The sequence below is a fragment of the Corylus avellana genome, chromosome ca9 (genome assembly GCF_901000735.1).
Source record: "Corylus avellana chromosome ca9, CavTom2PMs-1.0".
NCBI lineage: Eukaryota > Viridiplantae > Streptophyta > Magnoliopsida > Fagales > Betulaceae > Corylus > Corylus avellana.
The window spans coordinates 17,457,190-17,482,270 of NC_081549.1; the positions used below are offsets into that span (position 1 = coordinate 17,457,190).

The following is a 25,081-nucleotide window of genomic DNA, read 5'->3' on the forward strand; positions in this document are numbered from 1 at the left end:
CATAGATTCAATGTTACTTTTCTTCATGACGCACCAAATGAAGATGTATGAATTTATCCTCTTAACTATTAGTAGATTGAAAAGTGATGTTTTTTGAAACTATTGTTGGTATCAAACAATGGCAAATAAGGAAGACAAGCACATACATTTTTATTCTTAAGAGTGTTTTAATTTGTCTTCCAATATTAGTAAATAAAAAACAATAACGTATGCTCTCTTTTGTGTTACAATGTGTGTGCCATTTGAATTAACTTTTATCTGTTTTTTGAACCTTATATTTACTCACTTTTGTAATACTTTTGTAATGCTATGTTATCCATTCAGTTGTTAAAAAAATTAAATATGTATTTGTGCAGGAATTTAGATATTAACTGTTATAAACACTTTTTATTTTATATATGGTTTTGAATTTGAATTTTTAATGTTAATTAACACTTGATCCATAATACAGAGAACCAAGCACGTGCATTGTAGGTGCCATCCCTACTAGTATGTATATATATATATATATATACACAAAAAAAATGACAAGGTCGTGGGGTCTTTGAGGGCGTCTGAGATCTACTAGTAGAACTAGAGATAGAGATTGGCTGAGAAAGGAAAAGCAAGAGCAATGCAGGAGGAGAAGGTAAAACCATTTTCCGAAAACCCTAGTTGTACAGACAATTTGTTTGATTTTTTGATTGAGCCCTTCTCTACATATTTATCGTCATCATCCTCGGTATCCGTACAAACTGGTCTTTTGGTACTCTTTTTCTTCTTACCTCGAGGAATTTTTCAAGCTTGGCGAATAAATTCTCACGTGAACTTTTAAACCAAGATTTTCGAGCATGAATATTTGTTATAAACTGTGCATTTTATATGATGTCATGAACATTTTTATACAATGATATGACATGATGATATGAATTTTACAGTTGGAAAATTATATGATTTTTAACTCTTGATTTACCAGCATGTAATAAATATGAATCTCTAATTCGAAAAAAATTCCTTGTTGTAGCTCAATCCAAGTAGGGGATAAGGTCAATGAGTTTCTAGCCAAGGATTGCACACCGCCAACAAGGAGGAGAATTTGCAAAGAAAAAAAGAGGTTAGAGGGTTTGCTGGCAATGGATCCAGTGATACCACTTTGGCGTTCAAGTCAATTTTGAGAGGTAAGAGGAAATTTTAGTAGAGTAAGGATATGGTCAATTAGGCGTACCTGAACTAGTTTTCTTCTGCTTCTTATATAGGTCGTGGTGGGTCACCCTCCCCTCTAGGGTTTTAGGAATTCCAACCAGTAGTTCATTACTAATGTGGAGATTCTTCCTTAAATTTGTTAGAGGAGAGGGCATGGCGTGAGCAGCCGTTTGGCTGGGCCGACAGGGTCTCCCATCAATTGCTAAATGTGCTATTTTGGCAAGGGTGCGTTCATAACCCTATTGAACTATTTGGGCCACAAGCCTTCGTGCCCTTTAGGCTCTAGATTTAGGTTGTTGGCCTTTTAGGCCTTTCAACCATTGGTTGTCGGCCTTCCTAGCAATTTGGCGGGTGGCCCTTCTTGTGGGTTTGTTGATAGTTAGGCCTTTCGGGAGTCCCTTAATTCTTTTGAATGAATTGAACTGAACCGTTGGTAATCAGGTCGTCCTTGGCAAGATAAACCCAGCTTTTATGGCAAACAAAATTATAAGGTATTTGAGGTTTTAGGTAGTTAAAATTTTGGAGGTTGAATTGAAAAAGGCCCGAATTAAGCAAGAGAAATGTGTGGGCAAGAGTGAACTTGTAACTACAGCTTGCACAGATCCACAAAAATGATTTAAGTGACTCTCTCAAACTCATTAAACCAAAACCGAATATGAAAATCAACATCTTAAGTATCTTAAACCTTTTTCAAACCTTGATGCCACAGAAAATTGAGATCTAAAGTAAAAAAGTTAAGTGGGTCTTTTTTGAATTTAAAATAATAATTGTTATATAAAATATGAAATAGTGAGTATAAAAATTACTTCTTCTGGTTTTTTGAGATACAAAATTATTAATCAAACTCTTATATTCAAGATTATTAATATATTATTCTCAAGAAACAATATGACTAATCTATTTGATATTTTTGTGGCATAGATAATAGAAAAGATTTTATTAGTTTTAATTTTGAAGAAAAAAAAACTAATTTGTACACAAAGAGTCTATGTAATGAAGGGGGTGTGGTGTATATATATATGTTTTTTTTTTTTTTTGGAGTGTATATATATATATATATGTTTGGTTTGCAAATTGCAACAAATTCTTGTGGATGACGCTTATTGAGTTGATGTTGACGAAAACATAAAACAAAAATTTCATTGAATGCTTATTCCATATGTATCAGAAACAACCGTAAAGTGCATTTTGTGCATCCTATGTTTTATGCCATCCATTCCAGCAGTGGCGGAGCCACAACACTCATGGCTCCCCCAAAGATTATAAAAAAAAATAAAAAAAAAATAAAATAAAAATTCCCACTGCAAAATTAAAAGAAAAAAAAAAAAAAAAATTCTTTTTACCTACCAATTATCTATGGAGTTTGGTTATCCAGAAATGGAAAAACCCATAGGCATCTAAATCGAAATAGATATACTCGATGATTTTGTACTTCTAAGAGACCGTAAAGTGCATTTCTAGACACTATTTACTCTTTTTTTTTTTTTTTTTTTTTTTGTAATTTCTGTCTTTTTGATATAGTGCTAACATGTTACATATCTAATATATCAATTTGAGCACATGTTGATGAATTTTTATAGATTTTTTTTTTGAAGCATATATTGTGTGAATTACCAATTTTAGGACACCAAAAATATTTTAGCGGCACCTCTAATATGAAATGTCTGGCTCCACCACTGCATTTCAGTCGTACACTGTAAACCTTTGTGAAAAGGTTAGGGAGGTGTAATTGAAACCAAATTTAAACGACTTAATTATTAGGAAATAAAATTTTTTTAAGAAAAAAAAAACAAGATTTAAATTTTACATGAACCAAAATTAGGATAAGAACGTTGCCAGCCAAAAACTTTGAAAATATATAAGAGAATAACTTCTATAAGGTCTTGGCACAAATCAAGACATTTGTACCCTCCAATAAGAGCATGACAAATCAATGTGAAATACCATAACAAAAAAAAAAGCAGGAACACCTAATTTATTCTCACCGAGACCTGCATCAAAACAAAAAATCTTTTAGAATAAACTTTTCCTATTCTTCCTACCTAGACCCACCGTCAACCAGCACAAACAATGCCGGCCAGCCTAGATCATGCATGAGACGATGCCGGCCGGTCCTGATAACGCTGGCAAATCTCTCTCTCTTTCTCTCACCGGCAGCAGAGAAGAAGCTCTCTTTGTCAAGAAGCTCTCTTTGTTTCCGATGCTCCCTATCTGTCCCTCTCTCTCTCTCTCTCACCTCAGCAGCAAAGAAAAATTTCTTGCTTCCGGTTCTCCCTCTCTCTCTCTTACACATTGGCAGCAGAGAAAAAATTTCTCTGTCATCGGCACACGCACCCGACACCTCTGTTTTTTCTCTCACATTCTTAAACCGAAAGAAATTCTGTCAAAAGAGATGCCATGGTGGGTTCATAAGAGATGGCAATGGTGTTGTCATGTGGAATTGAACAGGTCTCCTCTAGGAATCAAAGATGCAACCTTTGCAAAAGTAGAAACATAGTTTTGTCCAAAATATTGATTCTTTTTCAAGTCGTCATGTACACACCGGCAGCATAGTTTTTGGTTTGTTTTCTATGTTAATGCATTCTGGGCCGGCCAGCAACGCCTCGTCTCTGGCGTGGTCTTGGTTGGCCGGTGGCAGGTATGGTGGCTGGCGGTAGGTCTAGGTAGGAAGAATAGAAAAAGCTTATTCTAAAAGATTTTTTGTTTTAATGCATGTGAGGTCTAGTGAGAATAAATTAGGTTTTTTATTTTTTTATTTTATTTTTTATTTTTTATTTTTTTATGGTGTTCCACGATGATTTGTCATGCTCTAATCGGATGGCACAAGCCAAAACCTTATAAAAATTATTCTCTTTCTACAATTATCAAATGCCAATAGAAAATGACACGTCTACAGTTGATTGAAATTGATCTACACTACGGCTTTTCAATTCATTTCTGCTACTCTTGTTTGAATAAAACAGGGAGGCAAGGTTTCAAGTACCCTTCAATTCAGGTCGCGTATTGTAAATGAATTGTAATGTCACGAGTATATCACGTGACCAATTAAAAATTAAAATTAAAGAGGGTGGAACCATCTCAAGATTATGCCCTCTAAACATTATAACCTTTTTTTGGAGTGGTCCAACCTCCTCAAGATTTAGTGTTGGGGTAAAGTATATCATCATTTTTTTTTGGGTACGCATATAATAATTTTTTTAATAAGCTTGAAAATAGTAAATTCGAATTTAAAAATAAAACCAAAACTACATAATCGCTCGTGTATACAGCAACAGTCGGCTTCCTATCTAGTTGTTGATGGAATGAAACCACAAAAAGAACACGTGTACGCCTTCAACTAACAGTAATATCAGATGGTAGGACCATTTTTCATATGTTTGCTGCTCAGTCCAAGGTTGAAGATAACTGAGGAAAGTGTTACGACTAAATCAAATGATGATACTGATATACAGCAGAAAATCATAGGATTTCAGTAAAAAATTTCTGCCTCCTTGCTTTCTCCGTCTCTCATCAGAAGTGCTTGTCGTCGAAAATTACGGAACAGGAACAGGCCAGTTATTAAAATCTCATCTTTCATGCTCCAGGAGCGTAGGAGCAACCTGTGGTATATACATCAGAATTTCGTGTAGAGATTAGGTTATCAGTAATCTTATCATCACCTGTCATTCTGTTGTAGAAGCAGCAACAGGTGATACCATTTGAATATCTCCTTCAAATGGAGTTTGATCCATTTCCGCTTTCTTGTCAAGTGGACCTTGAGGGATTCCAAAAAGTGTGGAAAATATCTGTCTATGGCATTCATCACAGAAAAAGAAATAGGAGAAATGGCCTTCATTTGGGAGCTTATGCACAATGGCCCCGGGTAGAACCCGCTCCACATACTCGGTCACTGATGGTGGGAATACCCGATCATCCATGCCCTGTTTCAGCATTCATAAAGAACATAGAATCAACAAATCTCTTTTAATAGCAATGCAAGTATTCTTTAAATATAATTAAAATTCAAAGTATGTCTTATCCTGGATACTGTCACAGTCGATCATAAAGGGTGGAAAACAGTGGAAACACGAGGGAAGAGGTAACGTAAAAGGATTGGTAATGCTCTTGTGGGGAATTTCAGCAAACGACTTTTTCCACCTCTTCTTAAAGAAAGGGTACCATTTTTAAAAATCAGAAGCCCACAAAATGAGAGTCACAGGCTGATGGCGTTGAATCAGATTTACTTCAAAATTGTCCATAGACGGTCTGAAGGGCCAAGACATGAAACACATGCATATACATCATTTGTGAAATACTTATAGTATCAAAGTTTCCCGTTAAGACGTCAACCAATAATAGATTATAAATGATTTTCAAACACCATCCTATTATACTAAAATCATAATGGCATTTTGTTTAAAGGAATACTACAGCAGTAAACAAAGTAACAACAAAGAAGCAAGACGCAAACCTGCCATATATGTATTGGGCCTAGGAATCCAGTCAATTCACATTCTGCCTCACTGTACAAGGACCTCAGCCAAGAAAGAATGCCTATTCTCTGACACTTCTTCCGCACCTGAAGATCTGCTGGGCTAAACCCCCAATCTGATACCTGTAGCACAGCTTCCTCTATAAATGGTTTTGTATTTCCCTGTCGAATTGACTCCTCCACATCTCTATGCCAAAATTCTTCGAATATTGGCTCGTCGATCAGGAATTCGTCCTGAACATGTCAAGATTTTGTCATACAAATCATTATAAAATATCAAAACCTACGGCAACTATTGAAGATGATATGTAAGATTGTCAAAAGTTATATAAATAATCTCCAAATTGTCTCTTAACAGTTTTAAGTGGGATAGAGTTAAATCATACATTTTATTGAAAAAACGTCAGTTTTGGGAGAAACAGTTATAAAAAATTTCATAGAGCATTCAAAAATCAAGGAAAAGAATCACTAAGCCAGATACCCACTACTTGACAAATTTGTTATGACTAGCTGCCATTGATCACCCCAACTCCTTATATATAAAAATTGAAGCTTATAATTGTGGCCACAAGTGGAGAAGCTTTCAAGATTTCAATCAAAGATGACAATGACTCACTCTCTTTCCCAGTGAGACAAATAACCGGTTATCAATTCGATCATGCTTTCCAGATAGGAAGCTTCGGCGATAGAAATAGGAGAGGAACTTCGGAAATCTACGAGCTAAGAAGTACAATAATTTTCTTCTTGGCATCCATTTTTCCCACATTCTTTTCATCTCTTCTTTAGTCATGCTCGGATCGTATGGATTAATCATTGGGGCCAAAATGGCTGCTCCTGCATATTCAATGAGGATGCATCACAATTCATAAGTATGTTTCATTTTACCTGCTTATTGTGTTTCCATTAAGAAAAAAAAAAAAACAAAAAACAAAAAGAAGAAGGCTCAAGTGCGAAGACAGGACGGTAGGCAACCAACATGATCAAGAAATTGAATTCCAATTATTTGAGGAAACATGTTAATTGGTAGAATACTAGATACACTACAATTCAATGCATAAAACCCATTAAACAATCAATTCATATGCATTGAAAAAATTGAAACTATAAGTTTATTGGCAAAACCATATACTATCAAATTACAGAACACCAATAATTCATATAATTCAAATTCGACATGGCATGAGCCCTAGAACACTAGCCATAAAACTAGCCATGACCCTGAGGACTAAATCTGTAACATATGTAATTTCAGGACAAGGTTTTGAAAAAAGGCTAAATTAACTTCACATCGCTACCAACATATTCAAGCAGTTCAAAAATTTTCTTGATAATGAATCAAAGACACCAGGCTTCATCTCATTTATCATATAACCCCGACAACATCTAGTTTTATGCCAAAAGAGTTGCTTCAAATTTTTTTTAAAACTTTCTAGCTTGCTTGCATGCCTCCTGTAAACACAACTTAAGCTACCCATTCATTTCTTGATGTATGTCAAACAGCAACAAACAGTTCTAAGAGAAATTTTTTACCCGAGTTATCAGCATATGAAGGGCAAGGGTATGAAGCTTAAAATTGTAAGAATCAATAATCATACTGAATTCATAAATTTTAGCACAAGGTTCAGATCTCCCAGGGCCCACTAAATAACTGCATGCCAATCATGTGAAGTATCCGAATAGAATTAAAACATAATAAATTAATAATAATAATAATAATAATAAAAGGTTGACATACCTGCAATTCTGTTAGGTATGTATCTGAGAGCAGCCCAAGCATGAATGGATCCACTTGAATGGCCCAAAAGCCAGAACTTGTCACTAATACCAACTGCGTTAGCAAGGTGCAACATATCAAATGCTGATGAGTTAAGGTTCCTTCCGGGATGAGGATCGCTCTCCCCAAAACCGGGAAGATCATATGTGACCAAGCGAATGCCAAACTCTTCAAGCAATGACATTTTAACTCCCGGTATACCTTTCAGACAGAAATTGTTCAGAAAATCAGTCTTCAAGTCCACATTAGTTTTCACCAACACTACAATTAGAGTCCCATGGATACCACTTCAAAGGATTAAAGATTTATTATTTTTTTTACCTGCAAGTCGTGAGGAAAGAAAAGAATGTGGAGCTATTAGGGAAAATCTAGCTCTGTCGGCTGGAACACCTTGCTCATGGTAAGCCATGTGTCTACCATCTGGAAGTAGTATGTGGCTAGCGCTGGGAGGATGTATACACACCTTCTTTACTGGTGGAATCAAGCTGTCATGTGTGCTATTAATATTCAAAGCTGCAAATGTTTTTAACAATGTTATAGAAGTTTATCTATTGTATACCACAAAGGAAAAAATAAAAGAAATGAGACGGAACGCAAAATCAAGTATGCAAGTTCCCCTTCTCAAAATTCCTATAATTTCTAAGAATCCTGATGATCTGGAAAAACTTTACGGCACTATTAAGAACAGAAAACAGAAACAAATGCAGTACATGCAGACAAAGGATAAACACAAGGTGGAAAGCTGTAAACTTAAGTAAAATTCCACCACATAGAAAGGCCAGGACCAAAATGTAAGTTCCTGACAGAATTAGCCACAGAGGCACATTTTGCTTAATAATGGGAACATGCATTCACTAATGAACCAACTTTATGAATACCCTCAATGCCAGTGTTTCTTTACATTTATCCAAAGAGGTCATTATACAGAAGTCCACTTATCTATGGATGTTACTATGACACCACTGCAGGTATTGTCCAAAAAATGGAGTGCTCAGGTTTAAAGATCAACAGTGATTAACTGAAAAATGCAGTCACAATCAATCACGCTCGGGCTGAGCGAGCGCCTTGAATTTACCGCAACCTAATAAAAAAAAAAGCTGTGTCAACGTGATTCACATGAAAGCAATGGCGTCCACCACATATGAATTAAGTAACAAACCTTTTCTCCCTAATGTGACGAAAAGAAACTATCAAATTTTACAGGAACCAATACTTGGTTATTGAACATATAGAATCCAAATTGCGAATCATGGACCACCAATAGGGGGAGCAAGCGATGGAACTCAAACTGACAAATAAAGCAAGTGATTTTCATAAATCCGACTGACAGAAACAATTATGAATAAGAAAATCACCAATTCAAGCTTTTCAAGTAGATCGTCCTAGAACATTTTCATGCATTATAGATAATTCTACAAATACTTCACAAACAAATAACAATTAAAAAACAAAGAGTAATCTTAGAATGAATTTGAAATTCACCTGCAAGCGCGAGAATGAAAACGAAGAATATAACCGACCACGCTTGAGCCGGATCGCGATCCTCCGGCAAAAACTCGTTCAAGTACTTCAATCTGCCGGAGACCTCAGCGTACGGCTTCCGAAGCTTTCGCACGATATACGAGTCCTCAGTCAGAAGGCTCTGCTGCGCAATGTCCCTACAGCCTCTGCCCAATTCCATCAGTATCTCGCCCCAAGCCATTGCGAATCCCTTCACCTGATCCTTGAGGCTCTCCGATCCCGCCGATTCTTCTCCCGAAACGAACCCCGTCCTTCTCGTCCCAAACGACGCCGTCGAGTCTCCGATTGGCTCCCCGGTGTATCGTATCGCCGTGTCCTCCACCAGACTAGCCAGCTCGTCCCGCCACGTGGCCGATCCTCTCACTTCCGCCATTTCGCTGAGAAAAAAGATTTTCGGTTAAGAACTCCCAAACACTCACTCAACTCTATTGAAGCCCGAGTTACACACAAGAGAGAGAGAGATATACGTTCGCTTAAAAAAGAAAAAGAGCTCAGAGTAATAATTTCCATTCACAAGAAAACAGAGCTGTGCAGCTTTCCAAGCGTGAAATTCAAGCCAGGTTTGTTTAATCCCAAAAAGAGATAAAAACCTAACCGACCACCGTTCAAACCGAAAAAAAAAAAGTTGAGAAAAGAAGCACTCATGAAGTAGAAAAATGCAAAAGCACCTCTGCGGCTCTGCGAGCATTATCCTTTTCTCACCTTTCTGCAGTGAAACCGTTAGGAGCTCTGTGTGGTGTATATGTGGAATTGACTGCTTCACCAAACTTTTAGCAAACGAACCAAGCTTTTGCCTTTGCTGGTCCGAGCGAGACTTGACGATGAGTACGAGACGTCCGATGAGATCACCGTCAGTGGGGGGAACTGACGGGGAGGATCTGGCCACGTAGTCAACTGCTGGCTGCTGCGGCGTGCAACTAACGGCTGGCTACCGGCTCAGTCGGTGGGTGTCGGTTGGTTGTTTGTGCGATTGCCTGACGAGCATGCGCCAGTGATGTGCGGTGCGCGCATGTGACTTGGGAATGTTCTGCTTCGTCCTTTTTCCGACGTGGTGCCTTTTTTTTTTTTTTTTTTGACAGGCGTTGATGGGGTTCTCTTAAAGAGTAGGTCTTCCTCAGATCTTAACCGTCAGTTTCCGTCAAGGTTGATCAGGGAACACTTTTCATCTCATCCAACGGTGGTGAGGTCGTTCAACAGTGAATGCGAGTGATATTGTTGTTTTTCCCTGCTATTTTTTAATTGAACAGTGAAAGGCAAAGTGGGCGTAATGATAGCGGTGAAAGCGTAGAGTTTTAGCGAAAGAAGTATGACGAGAAAGATGGAGAGAGAAATTTATCGGAACGAGAAAATCCCCGTTGCCCTTTTGGTACCAAACTTTTACAATGGTGGGCCCCTTGATGGGCCGGGTTTTTAGGTTAAATCCGTAATATTTGTGTGTGTAAACTTGTAAAGCAAGTTGACACACATTCATATTCGAAACGACGCCGTCTTCCTTATACTCAGGAAACGCAACGTTTTCGCGCGCTAAAGCTGGAACCCTGGAAATACGTAGCTGACTGAACTTCATCTCTAAACCCTGTTTCCATCACCTGAGGGATTCAAAGGTTTTTGGGGGTGGGGGCGTAATCCAGAGGCGGCAAGAGTTTCAGTGAGTGTCTCTCTCTGTGTTTTGTCTATTTATGACTGTCTCTATGTTTCTTTCTCTCTGAAATTTACTCGATTGTTTTGTGCCCATCTAATCTAAAGCATCTGTTACGTCTATGGAGTTGATCAATTAGGTTAGTTGCTGTATTTTGGAGCTTACTAGCTTTTTAACACCCGTCAATTTCAAGGCCATCCCTCTCTCTCTTCAAGATGGCCTTGAAAATCCTAACTGTAGGGACAATCTGTTTGATTTTTTGATTGAGCCCTTCTCTACATATTTATTGTCATCATCCTCGGTATCCGTGCAAGCTGGTCTTTTGGTACTCTTTTTCTTCTTGCCTCAGATCCATGGAGGCGATTTCTGATCTTTTTGATTCTGGGGTTTTGGGCTTGGGATTTCTCTGTGTTTTTGAGTGTGTATTTTGGGTTGTTGTTGTTTTTTGTGTTGCTGTGAGAAGATCTGAGATGGGTTTTTGAGCTGGGTCTTTGCATTATGCTGATGTTTATGGTTTGAATTTTGATGGGCTGCCCCAAGTGGGTTTTTGATGAATTTTGATAGTTTTTATGAATTTGTTTGTTGAAATGCACGAATGGCAGTTAAAGTTTAAGATTTTTTTTTTTGCACATCAACTGCTTGCTGAAATGCATCGTAGAGTTATTATTACCAATTGTGAATGCCCAAATACCTTACAGGATTTGCAAATAGCAGGAATCCAGTCATATAGAAAATGAAAATACATTAGAGACCTCTATTAACTACCTATTTCTGTTAGTTTCTGTTTGTTCTCAAGTTCTGATCGAGATTTTTAAGTCAAGCTTGTTGCAAGGGTAAGCCCCTTTACTAGGAGACCATGAAGTATGGTTTTAAGTCTTTTGGTTTTCTAATCAAATCTGCCAATTTTTGTGTAAACCAATTACCAACCAAGAAACCAGATTTGAGAGAGATTTTCTGGGTTGGAAAGACACAGAGCTTGGATTCCTTTGGACGTGCGAGAGGGAGATGTGCGTGTGTTTGTCTCTGTAGATGTTTTAGAGAGAGAAGCTAGAGGGAAACGTGAGAGAGGGAGAAAAAAAATTTGACAGAAGATTACGGAGTTAATGTACGTTTGTGGTGATTAGGGTATTAAAAAAACACATGTTTAGGGACACATGTCAACTTTAGAGATTGGGTTGGAGGAATTTCTTCCAACCTAGTTTGGAGGAAAACTTTGTCCTTGCTGAAATATGTAGAAATCTGGTTGCTGGGTTTGTTAGAAAATTGGCTCTTTGTTTTGGATTTCTTAATACCTACTGGATTCGGGAGTTTGATTTGGCATTTGGATGATTGTAAGATGTCGGTTGATGTATGAGCATGTAAAACGGGTTAAATATTTGAAGGGTTTGGAGTGACAGAATTTTATCAAAAGGTGCAGTAATTAATTTAAAAGCCAGGAAAACAAAATAAAGAATTTTAACTATTAAGGTAGATCTCTTTATTACTTATCATCAAAAAAAAAAAAAAACAAACAAACAAACAAACTATTAAGGTAGATCTCCAAGTCTAATCCTAAATTTTTTGAAGTAAGAAATGCCATAGATTGTCAAAAGAAATTAAAAATTAAAAAAGAAAAAAGAAAAAAAAAGGTTTGGATGGAGGTTGCTATGTTGTTACGACGCAAAAGATTGTCTTGTAAAGATTTGATGGGCTTTCTGTTTAGGACCATATCGTAAGTCTCAGCCTAGATACCTTTCAATAATCCAACAGCTGTAAAATCACAACTATTTAATGATGACAATTTGATATTTAGTTTTACACTGTATCCGCCCCAACCCACAATTACTAAACCTTTACGAGCACCTCAACGAAAAGGAAAATATGCAGCGGGCTGGACTCTCTCTCTCTCTTTATGATGCTTTGTGCCGCCCACATCTTCAGAACCCCCAAAAACACAATGAGCAATCAGGTTTAGCCCTAGTTTGGCTCTGGTTCTAAGAGAAGTTTGAAGTATTTACTTGAACCAATCAATGATTAAACATTATTATTGGAAACACATGATTGTATCTGTTATCAATGATGAAAGCTTATTATTGGAAAAACATGATTGAATCTATAGTTTGAGACGGTAGCTTTCTTACCAATTGTCGATCTTGAAGTTTTAGAATACAAATCATTTAGTTTAAACTTGTGAATAAGCTTATTTTCCACTGCCTTTTAGGGTTGTTCCCTTTTCTTTTGTGTCGTGAGGAGGAAGGTTGGACCGTTACAGCTTCCATGGCTACCGACACAGTCCTTCAAGATCAAAGAAAGCGCACTTTGGCAGCATTGGAGCGGAGGTTTGCTGCTGAGCACCTTCTACAACAAAAGAAGAACAAAAAGAGCTTAAACGAAGGAGACATAAAAGAACATAATCATACAGGTTCTTCAGTCATTGCTTCTTTGGCGGATAAAACTGATGCAGCAGTCACTCCCACATTGGGTGCTTCATCCAAGAAAGGTTTTTTATTTATTTATTTTATTTTTTATTTTAAAGGGGTGTATACTTAACTTTGCTTTGGAGGATCTCCCATTTAACATGTTTGTATCTTGATAGATCAGTTATTGACGTTCTAGCTTCTCAGGGGGTGTTCAGATTGACACTTCATTTTTTTCCTTTCATATTTTAATACCACGCCACTTTTTTGGTTCAGGTTCCTTTAGCCATTCTGGAATCAAGCTTGGCAGGTCTAATATAAATGAATGCATATCAAGGCCCTTTATTAGCTCCTCGTTTTAGTTGATCTATCTTACCTATCGAATGGTTGTTGATATCATTGTTTGCCTGCTAAACCTGCTAAATTACCCACCACCACCACCCCATGGGGGTGCCATGTACTGGCTTCTTGTTGTTTTATTTATTTATTATTTTTCTTGAATTTATTTGATCATTACTCCTGTTCAATGTCGGGGGGGGGGGTTGGAGGGTGGTAGTATTTTTAATATTCTTTTATATAAAATTATTTGTATGCTTTCTTCCTGTTTCACATAGTAAAATTTTGTCACTGTTGAGGTTAAGATTTCCAGCATTATCTATTCAGATATTTGCTAGTCTTTTCATTCTTGTTTGCATTAACTGATTGATATCACTGGGGTTCCTTGTAGGAATTTTTACTTTCTCAGGTCACCCTGCTTCACAAGGTACTGCTCTTGGATACATGTGTTTTTGTTACGTATATTATAATGAAAAGAGTATGTAATATGTTTCTGCGTCCTTTTGTTTTTATATATTTTAATTGATTAGATGGAAAGTGAATGTTGTATACAGATCCTGAAGAAAATGCTCCAGCCTATTTGCAGCTCTCTCAACCCGTACATGAGAATCTGCTGGCAACCAATATTAAGGTAATTTGCTATCTGAACCATGAATAATTGGTCATTGGAGGTGCTTCTAATTAGAGACCTAACTTTTCTAAATTAAGAAAGGATATATTCTCGGCTTCTTGGCTTAACATCTGCCTGCCATCATGCAGCTTTCTAGTCGAGAAGGGCACATGGTCGATAAGATTTTACATGAGCTTCTTCAGAATGGTGATTCAGCTCAGAAGTACATGCAGGGCTCCAGAAGCAAAAAAATTGACAATTGGATCCTTCTTGATAATTTTGTACAAGGGCGTGGTGTATCTACTGGTTCTCATACCAGGGCTTTGCGGATCCATTCAAAGCGATCTAAAAGGCACATGTCCATGAAACAACAGAAAAAATGTGGATCATTTGATTTGCCCCAAGAACTTCACAAGTGAGTTTCTCTACTCTACATGTGGTTGCGACCTCACAATCTATTTCTTCTCCTGTACTTGCAATCTAGATGTTATTCTTTTGACTGTATTTCTGGTGGCGCCACATTGGTTCTTTTCATGAAGATCTTATGTTTTTTTTAGTTAACCTTCTCTAAAGGACATATAAACATTGTTTAGAAAGATTATATGAGCTGGACTGTGAATCAGGGGAAGGGTGTATCAGGTTGATCCTATGTCTAGTGATGAGGTAAAACTGCTGACTCAGGCAGTTGAGTTGCAAGCGTATAATTTGCACTTAAATAGCTGTTTAAGCTATTACTATGGCTTGATCCATTTAAGTAGTTTGGTCTAACCTAGTCAGCAAAATTTCAATAACTTGATCCCATCCTGCTGTTTGAACTGGTTAGAATTTTAATCTTCAGAAGGTTGATGTTTTATTGGGGGCTTTACATGATGGATCTGTCTTTTCCTGTTCCTCTCTTGATCAGTCTGATGCTTGCCAATTGTTTTTAATTTTCAGATGTAGGTTATCTAACAGTTTGGGGAAGGAAATCAGGAAAATAACAATTGACTTCCTCTTGAATTTTTAAATGATGAGAGAATATACTAGGAAATTGAAGTTTTCTTCTATATATAACATATGACTAACTCTGAGAAAAACTGTTTTTATGAGCTTCTAGGTTGTTCTGGTTTCTATTTCTCTTAAAACAGTTTGTTCTAATAATTGTTGGCTGTGTTTGGATAACAGGTTTGATATTTTTAGGCCAATGCATGAAATGTGGAAAGGCTACATGATGCAACTGCTTAAAACTATCGGGTGAGATATTTTCCTTCTTTGCTGATATAACAATCATGCGGTTTCTTGTCCTTTATCATTTACCTTTCGTCTTTTTCTTTGGGGGTGGGGTGTTAATTTTATGTTCCAATATGCTCTATCATTCAATCTATTGGTTTTATAACTGTACTTCTATTTGATCTTACAGAAAAAATCAGTTGGCTCAATGTCTTCTCAATGCAGATCTACATGGTGCTATCATTCTAGGTCAAACTATACTCTTTCTACAACAATCTTTGCAATAAAAGTACTAATGGAATCTATAGTAGCTGCTTGCAATAAAAGTAATTTTGCTTGTTTGGACCCAATAAAAGTTCTATTGGGTTAAACCACCAATGTTCTTTTATGAGTTGTTTGCTGCGAGTCCAAAATTCACCCAGATATGCGCTATAATTCTGTTCACTCATCATCTCCTTTTTTTTTTTTTTTTTTTTTTTTTACTCTTGGTTGAATGCCCAAGAATAACTTGCATGTGCAATTTTTGGGTCATAGTCTATTAAATTGTTCACCAGCCTATAGAATTGATGCATACCAAATCTCATTATAATGCAACACCACATATTCAAAATCTTTAAGATTTTAGACTTAGAATTTTACCCCTTTCTCAATCAAACACCTATGAGGCTCACTGTGCTCCATCGATTTTTACCAAAATGTGTCGTTATTTTACTATTTTATTTATCTATTTCAAATTCCTAATTTCTTTTAGTATTTTCTTATGTGTGGAGCTGCACATACATACTCAATTTGTGCAGTAATCATTAGTGTCAAACACAGTAAAGAGATCCCCAAAAATAAAAAATTAAAAAATTAAAAACTAAAATACAGTCATTAGAGTCCTGCACTTATCTTTATTATTATTATTTACTATAGTTTCCTGTCATTTTTTCTGGCAGTTGCTGAGTGTAAAATAACTTCTTTCACTGGAGTGAGCGGCATTGTGATTCGTGAAACTGCGGAAACATTTGGGATAATTACACAAGATGATGTAATCCAAGGTAATCATCCACCAGCGCCAGGTTTAAACCAATTCAACTATAATTAGTTCCAGTTTTGGTACTCTTATCGTCTGTACTGCATATTTATACGTAAGGATGATGTGATGCATCGTGTATTCTACTATGTCATTTGTCCTTATGAAGTAACAGATTTCAGCTGTACAGCTGGCTAAAGTAAAAGGTTTCACCTTGATTTTTTATTTTTTTATTTTTTCAATTAAGAACTTTTTTTTTATAAGAGAGGAAACTTATGTATACGTGATTGCAGAAAACTAGATTCTAGAGCTCCATGAATTAAAAGAGGAAAGAATGACAAGAAACCCTTCCAACAACAATTCTACATTCATAATAAAGATTGCAGAAAACTAGATTCTATCTCAACACAAAACTACACGACACTCTCAAAAATACGATTATTCCTCTCTCTCTCCAAATCATCCAGATAAGGCAATATAGAGCTGCATTCTCTCTGAGACTATTTTTATGACAACCGAACAACTCTTTCTAATTGAAATCATTTTTCTGAGCAGTTGAACTTGCATTATGTATAATAGTCAAGGTATTTAAAGAATTAACTTAAATAATTTTAGGCCAAACTAAGTAATATAAATAAAATTAGTGAGCTCTAATAATTAGTCATTTTGAGGCATCACGTAGATGTGTTTAACGGAGTCATCATATATGGTTTTAGAATCAATATAGTAATGCCATATGGACAATGGTACTGTAGCTCAGCATATTTAGCATGAACCTTTAAAATGGCCTCAAGCATTTGTATGGGAGAGATAATGATACCTTGGATTGGATTGTACGGGTGTTGTATATAGGGGCACATTAATACTGACTTGTCCTCAATATCATGTGTATGCCACAAAGTGTTGATATTTGTGACTTGAATAAGACAAGTCAATACACGTGGGGCCCATTGCAAGTTGCTGTTCAGCCTAGGAATACTTCTCCTAGTTGGATTCCTTATGTGGTGTCGTGGCTTTACACACCGGCTTTGAGTCCTTGCCCTGGGAGGTTTTGGAAAACACTTACTGTTAGCAAAATTGAAGGAGCATGCGTTTCATGAGGTCTTTATTTATCAAAAAAGAAGTTGGGAAAGAGAAAAAAGCAGATCTTTTAGTCTAAATATTTGGTGAAAGTTGCCTGATTTTGGTCAAATAATGAACATCAGATCTACAATACGGTTATGTCCATGCTTCACAAGAGCATGACAGCTGCCTGCATGATAGAAAGCAATTATAAATTTTATGAGATACATAAGTTGTAAAGATGCCGGAAACTATGGAGACATTGCTTTTATGATTATTGGATGAATAATTGCTCTACATGCATTTTCATTGTCTTCTCATCCTGCGACTTTATATTGCAACTCCTGATGGTTAAAGCTTAATTTTTTTGGAATGATTTGCAGTTGTGCCCAAAAAGATTTCTGTCTTTATTTTCCAAGTTGATTGCTGGAAAGTTACATTGCTTGGGGACAAACTCACTTCAAGAAATTTGGGCTTGTGATCTTGTTATTGATCATTGCCTTCCAGGTGATTTTTTTTTTTTTTTTTCATTTATATGGATACTAGATTTTGCCACATAAATTACCAGCCCTTGTTTCTAGATTTTTGTACATGAATAGTGTTAATTTGTATTGTTTATTGATAGCACACCCAAGAGTTTCCGTGTCTTAGCATAAATTTCATGTTTCTTTGAAACTGTGTACCATGTTTAATGTAACCATTGTTGCTGGGGAGAGATTTTTAAGATGTATATAAAAGGATTTTTTTTATCCAAGGCCATTACTAAGTATCAGATACCTAAATCCAAATGGGCAAAATGCTTAAGTTGGAAATTTCTCTATGGTTCATTCATTTGGTTGTTTGTTCAAACGTATCATTTTTTATGCATTCATGCGTCATTGCTGGCCTATGGCTCACTGTGATATTTGAGAAAGCTAAATCAAAGATTCTTTTTTTCGTGTCTATTTGTTTTATTTGCTGGAATCTGGATGTTCAATCATGCTACCGTTGCATACTTTGAACATACCATTGATACGTTGAATTCAGTTATATTAGGGCAAACAAGTTGATGAGGATTATTTCTCTTTTCATATTCTAGAAAACTGTGATTATTTTGGGAAATTAGGTCAGGACCTTCCTGTGTATTTTTGGCCATTTTGACTTTAAGATCCTAGTTTTTAATTTGATAAATTCTAGATCCAAATTTGGGTTCATTCTAACTCGAGACCTTTTTCAGCTTTTCTGTCAAATAGATAACATAAATTGCTGTGAAAATACAATTATATCTTTCAATAAAAATAAAAAATAAAAAAAAAACCAATGGCTCGCATTCACCCCTTAAGTTAACAAAAGGTTGGCTCGCGGCCACCCCGGTTAGAGGGGGTGGAGCTATAGCCACCCCCTCTGCCTAGCGGCCACCACTTCTTTGATTGGTTTTATTTTATTTTTGAAAAAATTATTTGAATTGAGGGCTATAATTGTATTTTCACTGTCATTTTTGTTATCAATTTGACAGAAAGACTGATGGAGGTTCAGATTTAGAATTAGCCCCCGTCTAAACTATCCAATTGAAAACTAGGGCCTTAAAGTCAAAATGGTGAAAAGTACAGGGTTCCTGGCCTGATTTTCAGATTATTTATTCATGAGTTCCAACTTAGATGGAATTGTAGGAAAGCACAGAAATTGCCTCAAGTGATGCTTCAGAGATTGGGTCATTCTGGACTAGGCTGATTTATGTGACAAATTTTGGTTAGAAGGCGGGTTGGCAGAATGGTAAAATATAAAAATATAAAATATAAATTTAAAAAAGTGAAACGACCATTTTACCCTTGTAAAATAAGGGACCTGGCAGAGACCCCAGTCCCCAGTCATGGGTTCTATAAGTTTTTTTGTTTTAGCGTAAACTATTTTTTTTTATTGGAAAATGTTTTCCGGGAAAATAATTTATGTTGAAAATATTCTCTTCGAAAATCAATAACTATTTCTTATATTTTCAGCCAATTATTTAACCTATAAATATTACTTTTATTCACAACGTAAATAATAATAATAATAAAGGTAAAGGCTGTGAATCAAGAGGACATGTCCACAAATGACGCCAATTAGAAACTTTTGGTATGCTGGTCTTGTTGGAGCTGCAAGACCTCTATTTTTGTGAGGCTGCAAGACCTCTTTTAGAAACATTGTCATAATTAAAAGTTCTGTGTGTTTTCAAATCTTATTTTATTTATTTATTTATTTTATTTTATTGGTTTGATATGTGTTTAACTTTCGACTGCAATTGATTATCATCATTCATGTCAAGATTTAGTCGGGAGCACCACATTGGATAATGGAACGAATAAAATACTCTATCCTTATATTCTGATGTAATTTTTGGCATGTTTAGACAAAGTCATATAATTTTTATGGCATTACAATTCTCATACATAATATTTTTTATTCATACAACTTCAATCAAAAAGTATTACAATATGATACTCAACCTAACCACAAGCACTTCATAATTGAGTTTCATCTCCTGATCCAACCATATATGTTTTTTGGTTACTTAATTGTCACAGTAAAAGTGCGTGTAAAGACTTGATCATTGGCTTCTTCTTTCTCGAGACACGCATTTCATTGTAGGCCGAGCCTCTAGTTTCCATTCCTTGTTTCTCTTAGCTTTAATTGAGTTTTCTTGAGTATGCATCGAGACAGGAGAAAGCCACCCGGAACTAAGAAGCTAAGGGAAATGGTGATGGGAACAAAAATTTTCACCCTAGTTGCAATTGATTTGCAAGGAGGGAAATATACGAAAACACCACACAAATTCTTATTTCCAATTAATGTGTCGAATGTATGATAGACATCATAACCATATGGAATTGGACCTTCTAAAGAATTGTATGACAAGTTGACGTATTTAATAGAAGCGTAAGTATGGGGGATGTTGCCTGTGAGATTGTTGTAGCTGAGATTTAAGATCCATAATTTGCTTGCAGCCCCAAGTTCAATAATTGCTTCTCCACTGAGAAAGTTATGACTAAGGTCAAGAGTTAACAATAAATAAAGGTAGGTGATCTGAGTGGGGATATGACCAATGAGATTGTTATGATCGAGAGCCAAAGCAATCAAACTCTTCAAGTTCCCTATTTCTACGGGGATTGAACCATTAATTTGATTGTCACTAAGAATCAAAATTCGTAATTTAGTCAAATTACCTAGAGTGGAAGGGATTTGACCGCTAAGGTTGTTATTCTCAAGAGCCAAGAAACTCAAATTCTTCATTTTGTATATTTCCGGGGGAATGGAACCATTTATTTGATTGTAATAAAGATCCAAATATTTCAAATTACTTAAATGACCCAAGGTGGAAGGGATTGGACCGGTGAACATGTTATAACCTAGGTTCAAATTGGTCAAATTCTTCAACATCCCTATTTCTGGTACTATGAAACCACTGATTTGATTATAAGAAATGTCAAACCAATCTAATTGGGTTAGGTTTGCAAGTGAACGAGGCAACTTACCGGTGAGATTGTTGTGGGACAGATCAAGATAGGTGAGTTTAGATAAAGTACATATTTCAAGTGAAATACTCCCCTGAAGATCACTATTGGACAAATTAAGGCGGACTAAATTTGGGAAGAAAGAGAAGTTGAGTTTTGACATCTCTCCCAAGTGGAAACCCGAATCGAAGTGGATGGCGATCTCGGAGACGCTTCCACCAACATTGCAAGTAATACCATGCCACTTGCAAGGATTTGAGGTATTGCTGATGTGGCCACTCCACCATCCACTCTCCAGCAGTGCCTTCGATTCTGCTGATGCTGTCACGAACAGAGCTGTTGTGTCCAAATATGTTGCATAGATCAAGATGAAGGTAGCCCATGCAACGACCACAGTGGAAATATTGGAAATGGAGGGGGCCATGTTTCCTAAGTGTATGATTGATGAGGGGAATGGCAAAGGGGTGATTATAAATAGTGAAATTGAATGGCCATGATCGATCTAATTAATTCAACACTGCATGTGAGCGTAATTACCACCACAGCCCCACATGGTGCGTCCGTACGTCACCGTTTTATTTGGCACAAATCAACTAAAGAGTCTAAAACATTGCATGCCCTTATGCAAGGACGAGATGGTGGACAAAGACAATCATTATGGCTTATTATTAATGCAATAGCTACATAATTTATCATCAAGGTTTTACGTAAAACTACATTACATGGGGTTTCTTAATACAAGTGGGAAAATAAAGAAACGCCAACAACCCCCACCAAAAAAAAAAAAAAAAAACGAGTATGAAAGAAATGTTACCTATCCATTCCCAAACTATCTCCTTTTAAAATTCACAAATAGATTTGTGAGACTCACTGTTAGTCTTATAAAATTTAATAGTAAATTTTAGGAATAAATGTAAAATTGGTCATTGTAATTGGCCTAACTTACAACTCCAATCGTCTTCACCATAGATCGATCAGGGCGCGTGTGACAGTGGTTCTCGGAGTGCTTTTTAACGGCGCATGGCTAGCCGGCGGTGACGCGTAGAATGTGTGAAGATGTGTTGGGTTTCTGTTATTGTATTTTCGTTGTTTTTAAATAAGAATGTATTATCTCTAGATCTGCTTTTAGTAGCGATCTATGGGGTAAAGTTTTATTCGTTTTCTTAGGTGTTGTTTTCACGAATCCTTAAAAATAACGAAATTAGTTTTCAGTCGGTCTTTTGTTTTCTTATAATTTTTTTTCTAAGTGTAAACCATAGACAGGTGACGGAGGAGTTATTAAATATAAAGAAGAATTGCCACTATAGTAAAGGCAACGAAGGAGATTGCAATTGATAAAGCACTAGTTGTGGAGATTAAAAAAAAAGTTAGAGAATCAAGGACTTGGCAGCGGATAGAAACGTGATTCACCGGAATTTGTTGTAGATCTGAAACTGATTGAAACGGTGACTTTTCATAGATATTGTCTTACAATAGCCCAAGAAGCTATTGTATATGTCATAGATAAGGTTTGAGTTGTGAAGATTCCAAATTATATCTTTGGCATTGTACCGAGCATTTTGCCACATTTGATTGTTATATCAATAAAGAGATAATTTGTTAAGAAAAGAAAAGGAAAAGAAAAAGAAAAAAAAAAAAAAATTACAACTCACTTTCTGTGGTATAAAAAATTATTTATAGGTCCATATAGTTGAGCTAAATTACAAATCACTCCATGTAGTATAAAAAATAATTTATTAGTCCTCAGGACAGGCCAAAATAACAATTTATTCACTGCAATCAATTTTCGTTAAATAACTTAACAAAATCCATTACTTTAGCACGTCATATCCAATAAAAACGCGGGGTTGGTATTAATTTTTAACTTTAAAAAAATGAAAATTAGGATTTTCCACATCATTTTAAGATGCCAGCTAAGATTACACATTAGCCCTAAATACGTGGGGGTCTGCCACCCCTCGAACTAGCCAATTTTAGACCCCTCGAACTAGCCCATTTTTTTTTTTTTTCAATTTTTATTTTAAAAATTCACATATATATATATATATATATAGCTCGTACTGGCCCCAAGAGGTCGACAAGGAGCTACATAAAGACTAGGAGACAGAAAGACACGGAGACTCAAAAGCAAAAAAGATTAGTACCGGATTAATAGACTTAAAAGCAGACCAATCAGAGGATAATCGGTATCCCCCGAGGGGGACGAGCACAGCTAAAGGGGGTCACGGTCCTTCCTAACGCAGCTAAGGAGCCTCATCGATCGAGCTTTTACCTCGAAAAAAGGGATTTGGAATTACATGAAATCGAGCTCAAAAGGCATTTTTGTCTATCAAAATCTTGAGTTTGTAACCCCTCACGATAGTTTGTACCTTTGAGGCTTTTTTCGTTGAAAAAAGATGAACCGTGGCGCGCACACACCCGTGCGCGGACTATTTCGCACACGCGCGTAACCCCCACGCGTGCGAACAGAGAACGCACCTTAGTTTTAGTTTTATTTGTTTTTCAAATATATTCAATTTAATTTAGGTATGTGCCAGCTTACAAAGTGCGTGCACTTTCCACGAGCTGCCATGTGCTTGTCGCGCTCTTTAACCCAACATCTTGGTAAGTAGACGAAGCTATTTGTACAAGATGAGGGTGAGTTGGATTTACGGGAGGGTAAAATGAGCGTTGGCAAGTCAAAAGCTGGAGTATGCCAATCAAAGATAATGAAGTGTCAACATTGGAATGGAGCATTCAAAAGAGCTTGGCAAAAAGAAATAGTAGCGTAAATGAGCCAAGCCTGACCGAGCTTGCCTTGTTCGGGCTCGGCTCGTTTACTATAGACTCAGGCTTGAGCTCAACACGAGCTTGAAAATTGAGCTCGAGCTCAGCCCGACAGGATTGGAACCTTGTTCGAACTCAAGCTCGCCTATTTTGGTCAAGCCAAGCTCGAGCTCAACTCGTTTATGTGAGCGTGAGACACTGCAAAGTAGTTCTTGCTATGAACTTACTACCTCTCACCACATAGCACCTTAAGATTCCAAGCTAGGCTTGGCTTTTTGCATGTCAGAAACAAACAACAAAAAATTAGATTAAGAAAGAAAGCCATAGCTTAGGTGTATTTTTTGAATTATATAAGCATAAAGGCGGATTGTTCAAGATCTGTTTTGACAGATGAGAGATGGTAGAGATTACCAGTGGGTTTACCACCAAGATCCACCAAATCGGCAAGAGACTGGGTCCTGGGAGAGAGATGCAAAGTCAGCGTGAGCGTGAGCTTGAGCTTGAGACAATGAGAGGCTGAGTGTGCTGAGTGATTTTCGTTTAGGTTTAAGGTTAGGAAGAAGAAATGAATATATAGAAGTGCAAACCGGCATAGTTTTGCCTTCAATTAATTAATTTTTTTTAAAAAAAATGGTTTAAGGGTAAACGACATCGTATCAATGGTTCAATTTTAAAAACAAAATTGTTACAAATGGTTCAAAACTGGTTAAAAATATTGTTCAAAAAATGGTTTTTTTTTTTTTTTTTTTTTCAAAAAATGGTGAAAACATTGTTCAAAAAATACATTAATACTTCAATTGTGGTTATAAGTAACATATTATTGAATCTAATGCCAATTACTTAATTTAATATTATATAATCATATGATCTCATTAAATTAGATCATATGATTAATGATTTAAATTATTATCATATTTACTTATAATCTTTTTCTTTTCTTTTTTTTGAATTGAACTTATTATCTAATGGTAATGCTCAAACTCCTTAAGTCTTAAATTTCCAATGATCTAATGGTCATACACTCATACTTAAATTATATGATCATATTATCTCACAAATCACAATTCATATTAATATAATAAAATGATGTTAGATCTAAGAATCTAAGATCATGTGACATATGTTTTCTAAGTATAAAGTATCTAATAATGCTTTGATTAAATAGCTAATGACATCATGACACAATAAATTATACAATTATACCATATGATTATATCATATGATATAATGATTAATGATTATAACAAATATTTATTATTATTTACTATATATATTTTATATTTCTTATATGTGTTTATATAATATATACATATATATATACACAAATGACACATATATAATAATATAAATAACAAAATAAAAATAAGTTATATAGTATATTAGTATATTTGTAATTATTGAGTAATATTAACTATATATTGTTATTTGTTACTTAATAAAAAATAGGGCTAATTTCACTTACCCCCATAAAGTTACATGACTTTTGCAAACGCCCCTCCAATGTTCAAAGTTTCTTACTTTGGTGTATCGAACTTTAATTTCCTTCCATTTTTCTCCTTCCGTTACATATTGCAGTTAAATTAAAACGGTGGAATGAGTAATTTTAGTAAGGGTATTTTAGTAATTTTAC

At 36.0% G+C, this 25,081-nt stretch overlaps 3 protein-coding genes across 7 annotated transcripts; 1 reads left to right on the forward strand and 2 right to left on the reverse strand.

Annotated features, from left to right (window-relative positions):
• Window positions 1–4,495: 4,495 nt before the first annotated feature.
• On the reverse strand, window positions 4,496–9,935 carry LOC132192075 (uncharacterized). 3 transcript variants are annotated; one of them, XM_059607278.1, is made up of 7 exons: window positions 9,617–9,935; window positions 8,910–9,325; window positions 7,749–7,940; window positions 7,389–7,628; window positions 6,270–6,487; window positions 5,633–5,887; window positions 4,496–5,102 (listed from the first exon to the last, which is right to left on the reverse strand). In XM_059607278.1, exons 1-7 carry the CDS (start codon window positions 9,634–9,636, stop codon window positions 4,845–4,847), a joined length of 1,599 nt encoding a protein of 532 aa, XP_059463261.1. In that variant the 5' UTR covers window positions 9,637–9,935; the 3' UTR covers window positions 4,496–4,844. The 3 variants fall into 3 exon arrangements, with proteins under 3 accessions (XP_059463261.1, XP_059463262.1, XP_059463263.1); XM_059607279.1 differs by having other exon boundaries at window positions 9,651–9,934; XM_059607280.1 differs by lacking the exon at window positions 9,617–9,935 and adding an exon at window positions 9,416–9,550.
• Window positions 9,936–10,440: 505 nt separating this feature from the next.
• Window positions 10,441–20,093, forward strand: LOC132191913 (ribonuclease MRP protein subunit POP4). 3 transcript variants are annotated; one of them, XM_059607044.1, is made up of 10 exons: window positions 10,441–10,596; window positions 12,788–13,066; window positions 13,711–13,746; window positions 13,874–13,950; window positions 14,079–14,344; window positions 15,094–15,162; window positions 15,329–15,387; window positions 16,077–16,178; window positions 17,599–17,722; window positions 19,759–20,093. In XM_059607044.1, exons 2-9 carry the CDS (start codon window positions 12,844–12,846, stop codon window positions 17,694–17,696), a joined length of 930 nt encoding a protein of 309 aa, XP_059463027.1. In that variant the 5' UTR covers window positions 10,441–10,596; window positions 12,788–12,843; the 3' UTR covers window positions 17,697–17,722; window positions 19,759–20,093. The 3 variants fall into 3 exon arrangements, with proteins under 3 accessions (XP_059463027.1, XP_059463028.1, XP_059463026.1); XM_059607045.1 differs by lacking the exon at window positions 19,759–20,093 and adding an exon at window positions 18,865–19,065; XM_059607043.1 differs by lacking the exon at window positions 19,759–20,093 and having other exon boundaries at window positions 17,599–17,963.
• On the reverse strand, window positions 19,832–21,109 carry LOC132162391 (probable leucine-rich repeat receptor-like protein kinase At1g35710). The gene has a single exon (XM_059572626.1). The coding sequence runs from the start codon at window positions 21,107–21,109 to the stop codon at window positions 19,832–19,834; it is 1,278 nt and encodes a 425-aa protein (XP_059428609.1).
• Between the last annotated feature and the right edge of the window lie 3,972 nt (window positions 21,110–25,081).

Bases quoted from the DNA above. Each gene is read 5' to 3' on its own strand.
- LOC132192075 (XM_059607278.1), bottom strand. From the start codon at position 9,636: ATGCTCGCAGAGCCGCAGAG. The intron at 9,326-9,616 runs GTGCTTTTGCAT...CTTTTTTCTCAG, and splicing joins ATGCTCGCAGAGCCGCAGAG to CGAAATGGCGGAAGTGAGAG. The intron at 7,941-8,909 runs GTGAATTTCAAA...AAACATTTGCAG, and splicing joins TTTCATTCTCGCGCTTGCAG to CTTTGAATATTAATAGCACA.
- LOC132191913 (XM_059607044.1), top strand. From the start codon at position 12,844: ATGGCTACCGACACAGTCCTTCAAGATCAAAGAAAGCGCACTTTGGCA. The intron at 13,747-13,873 runs GTACTGCTCTTG...TGTTGTATACAG, and splicing joins AGGTCACCCTGCTTCACAAG to ATCCTGAAGAAAATGCTCCA. The intron at 15,163-15,328 runs GTGAGATATTTT...TTGATCTTACAG, and splicing joins CAACTGCTTAAAACTATCGG to AAAAAATCAGTTGGCTCAAT.
- LOC132162391 (XM_059572626.1), bottom strand. From the start codon at position 21,109: ATGGCCCCCTCCATTTCCAATATTTCCACTGTGGTCGTTGCATGGGCT.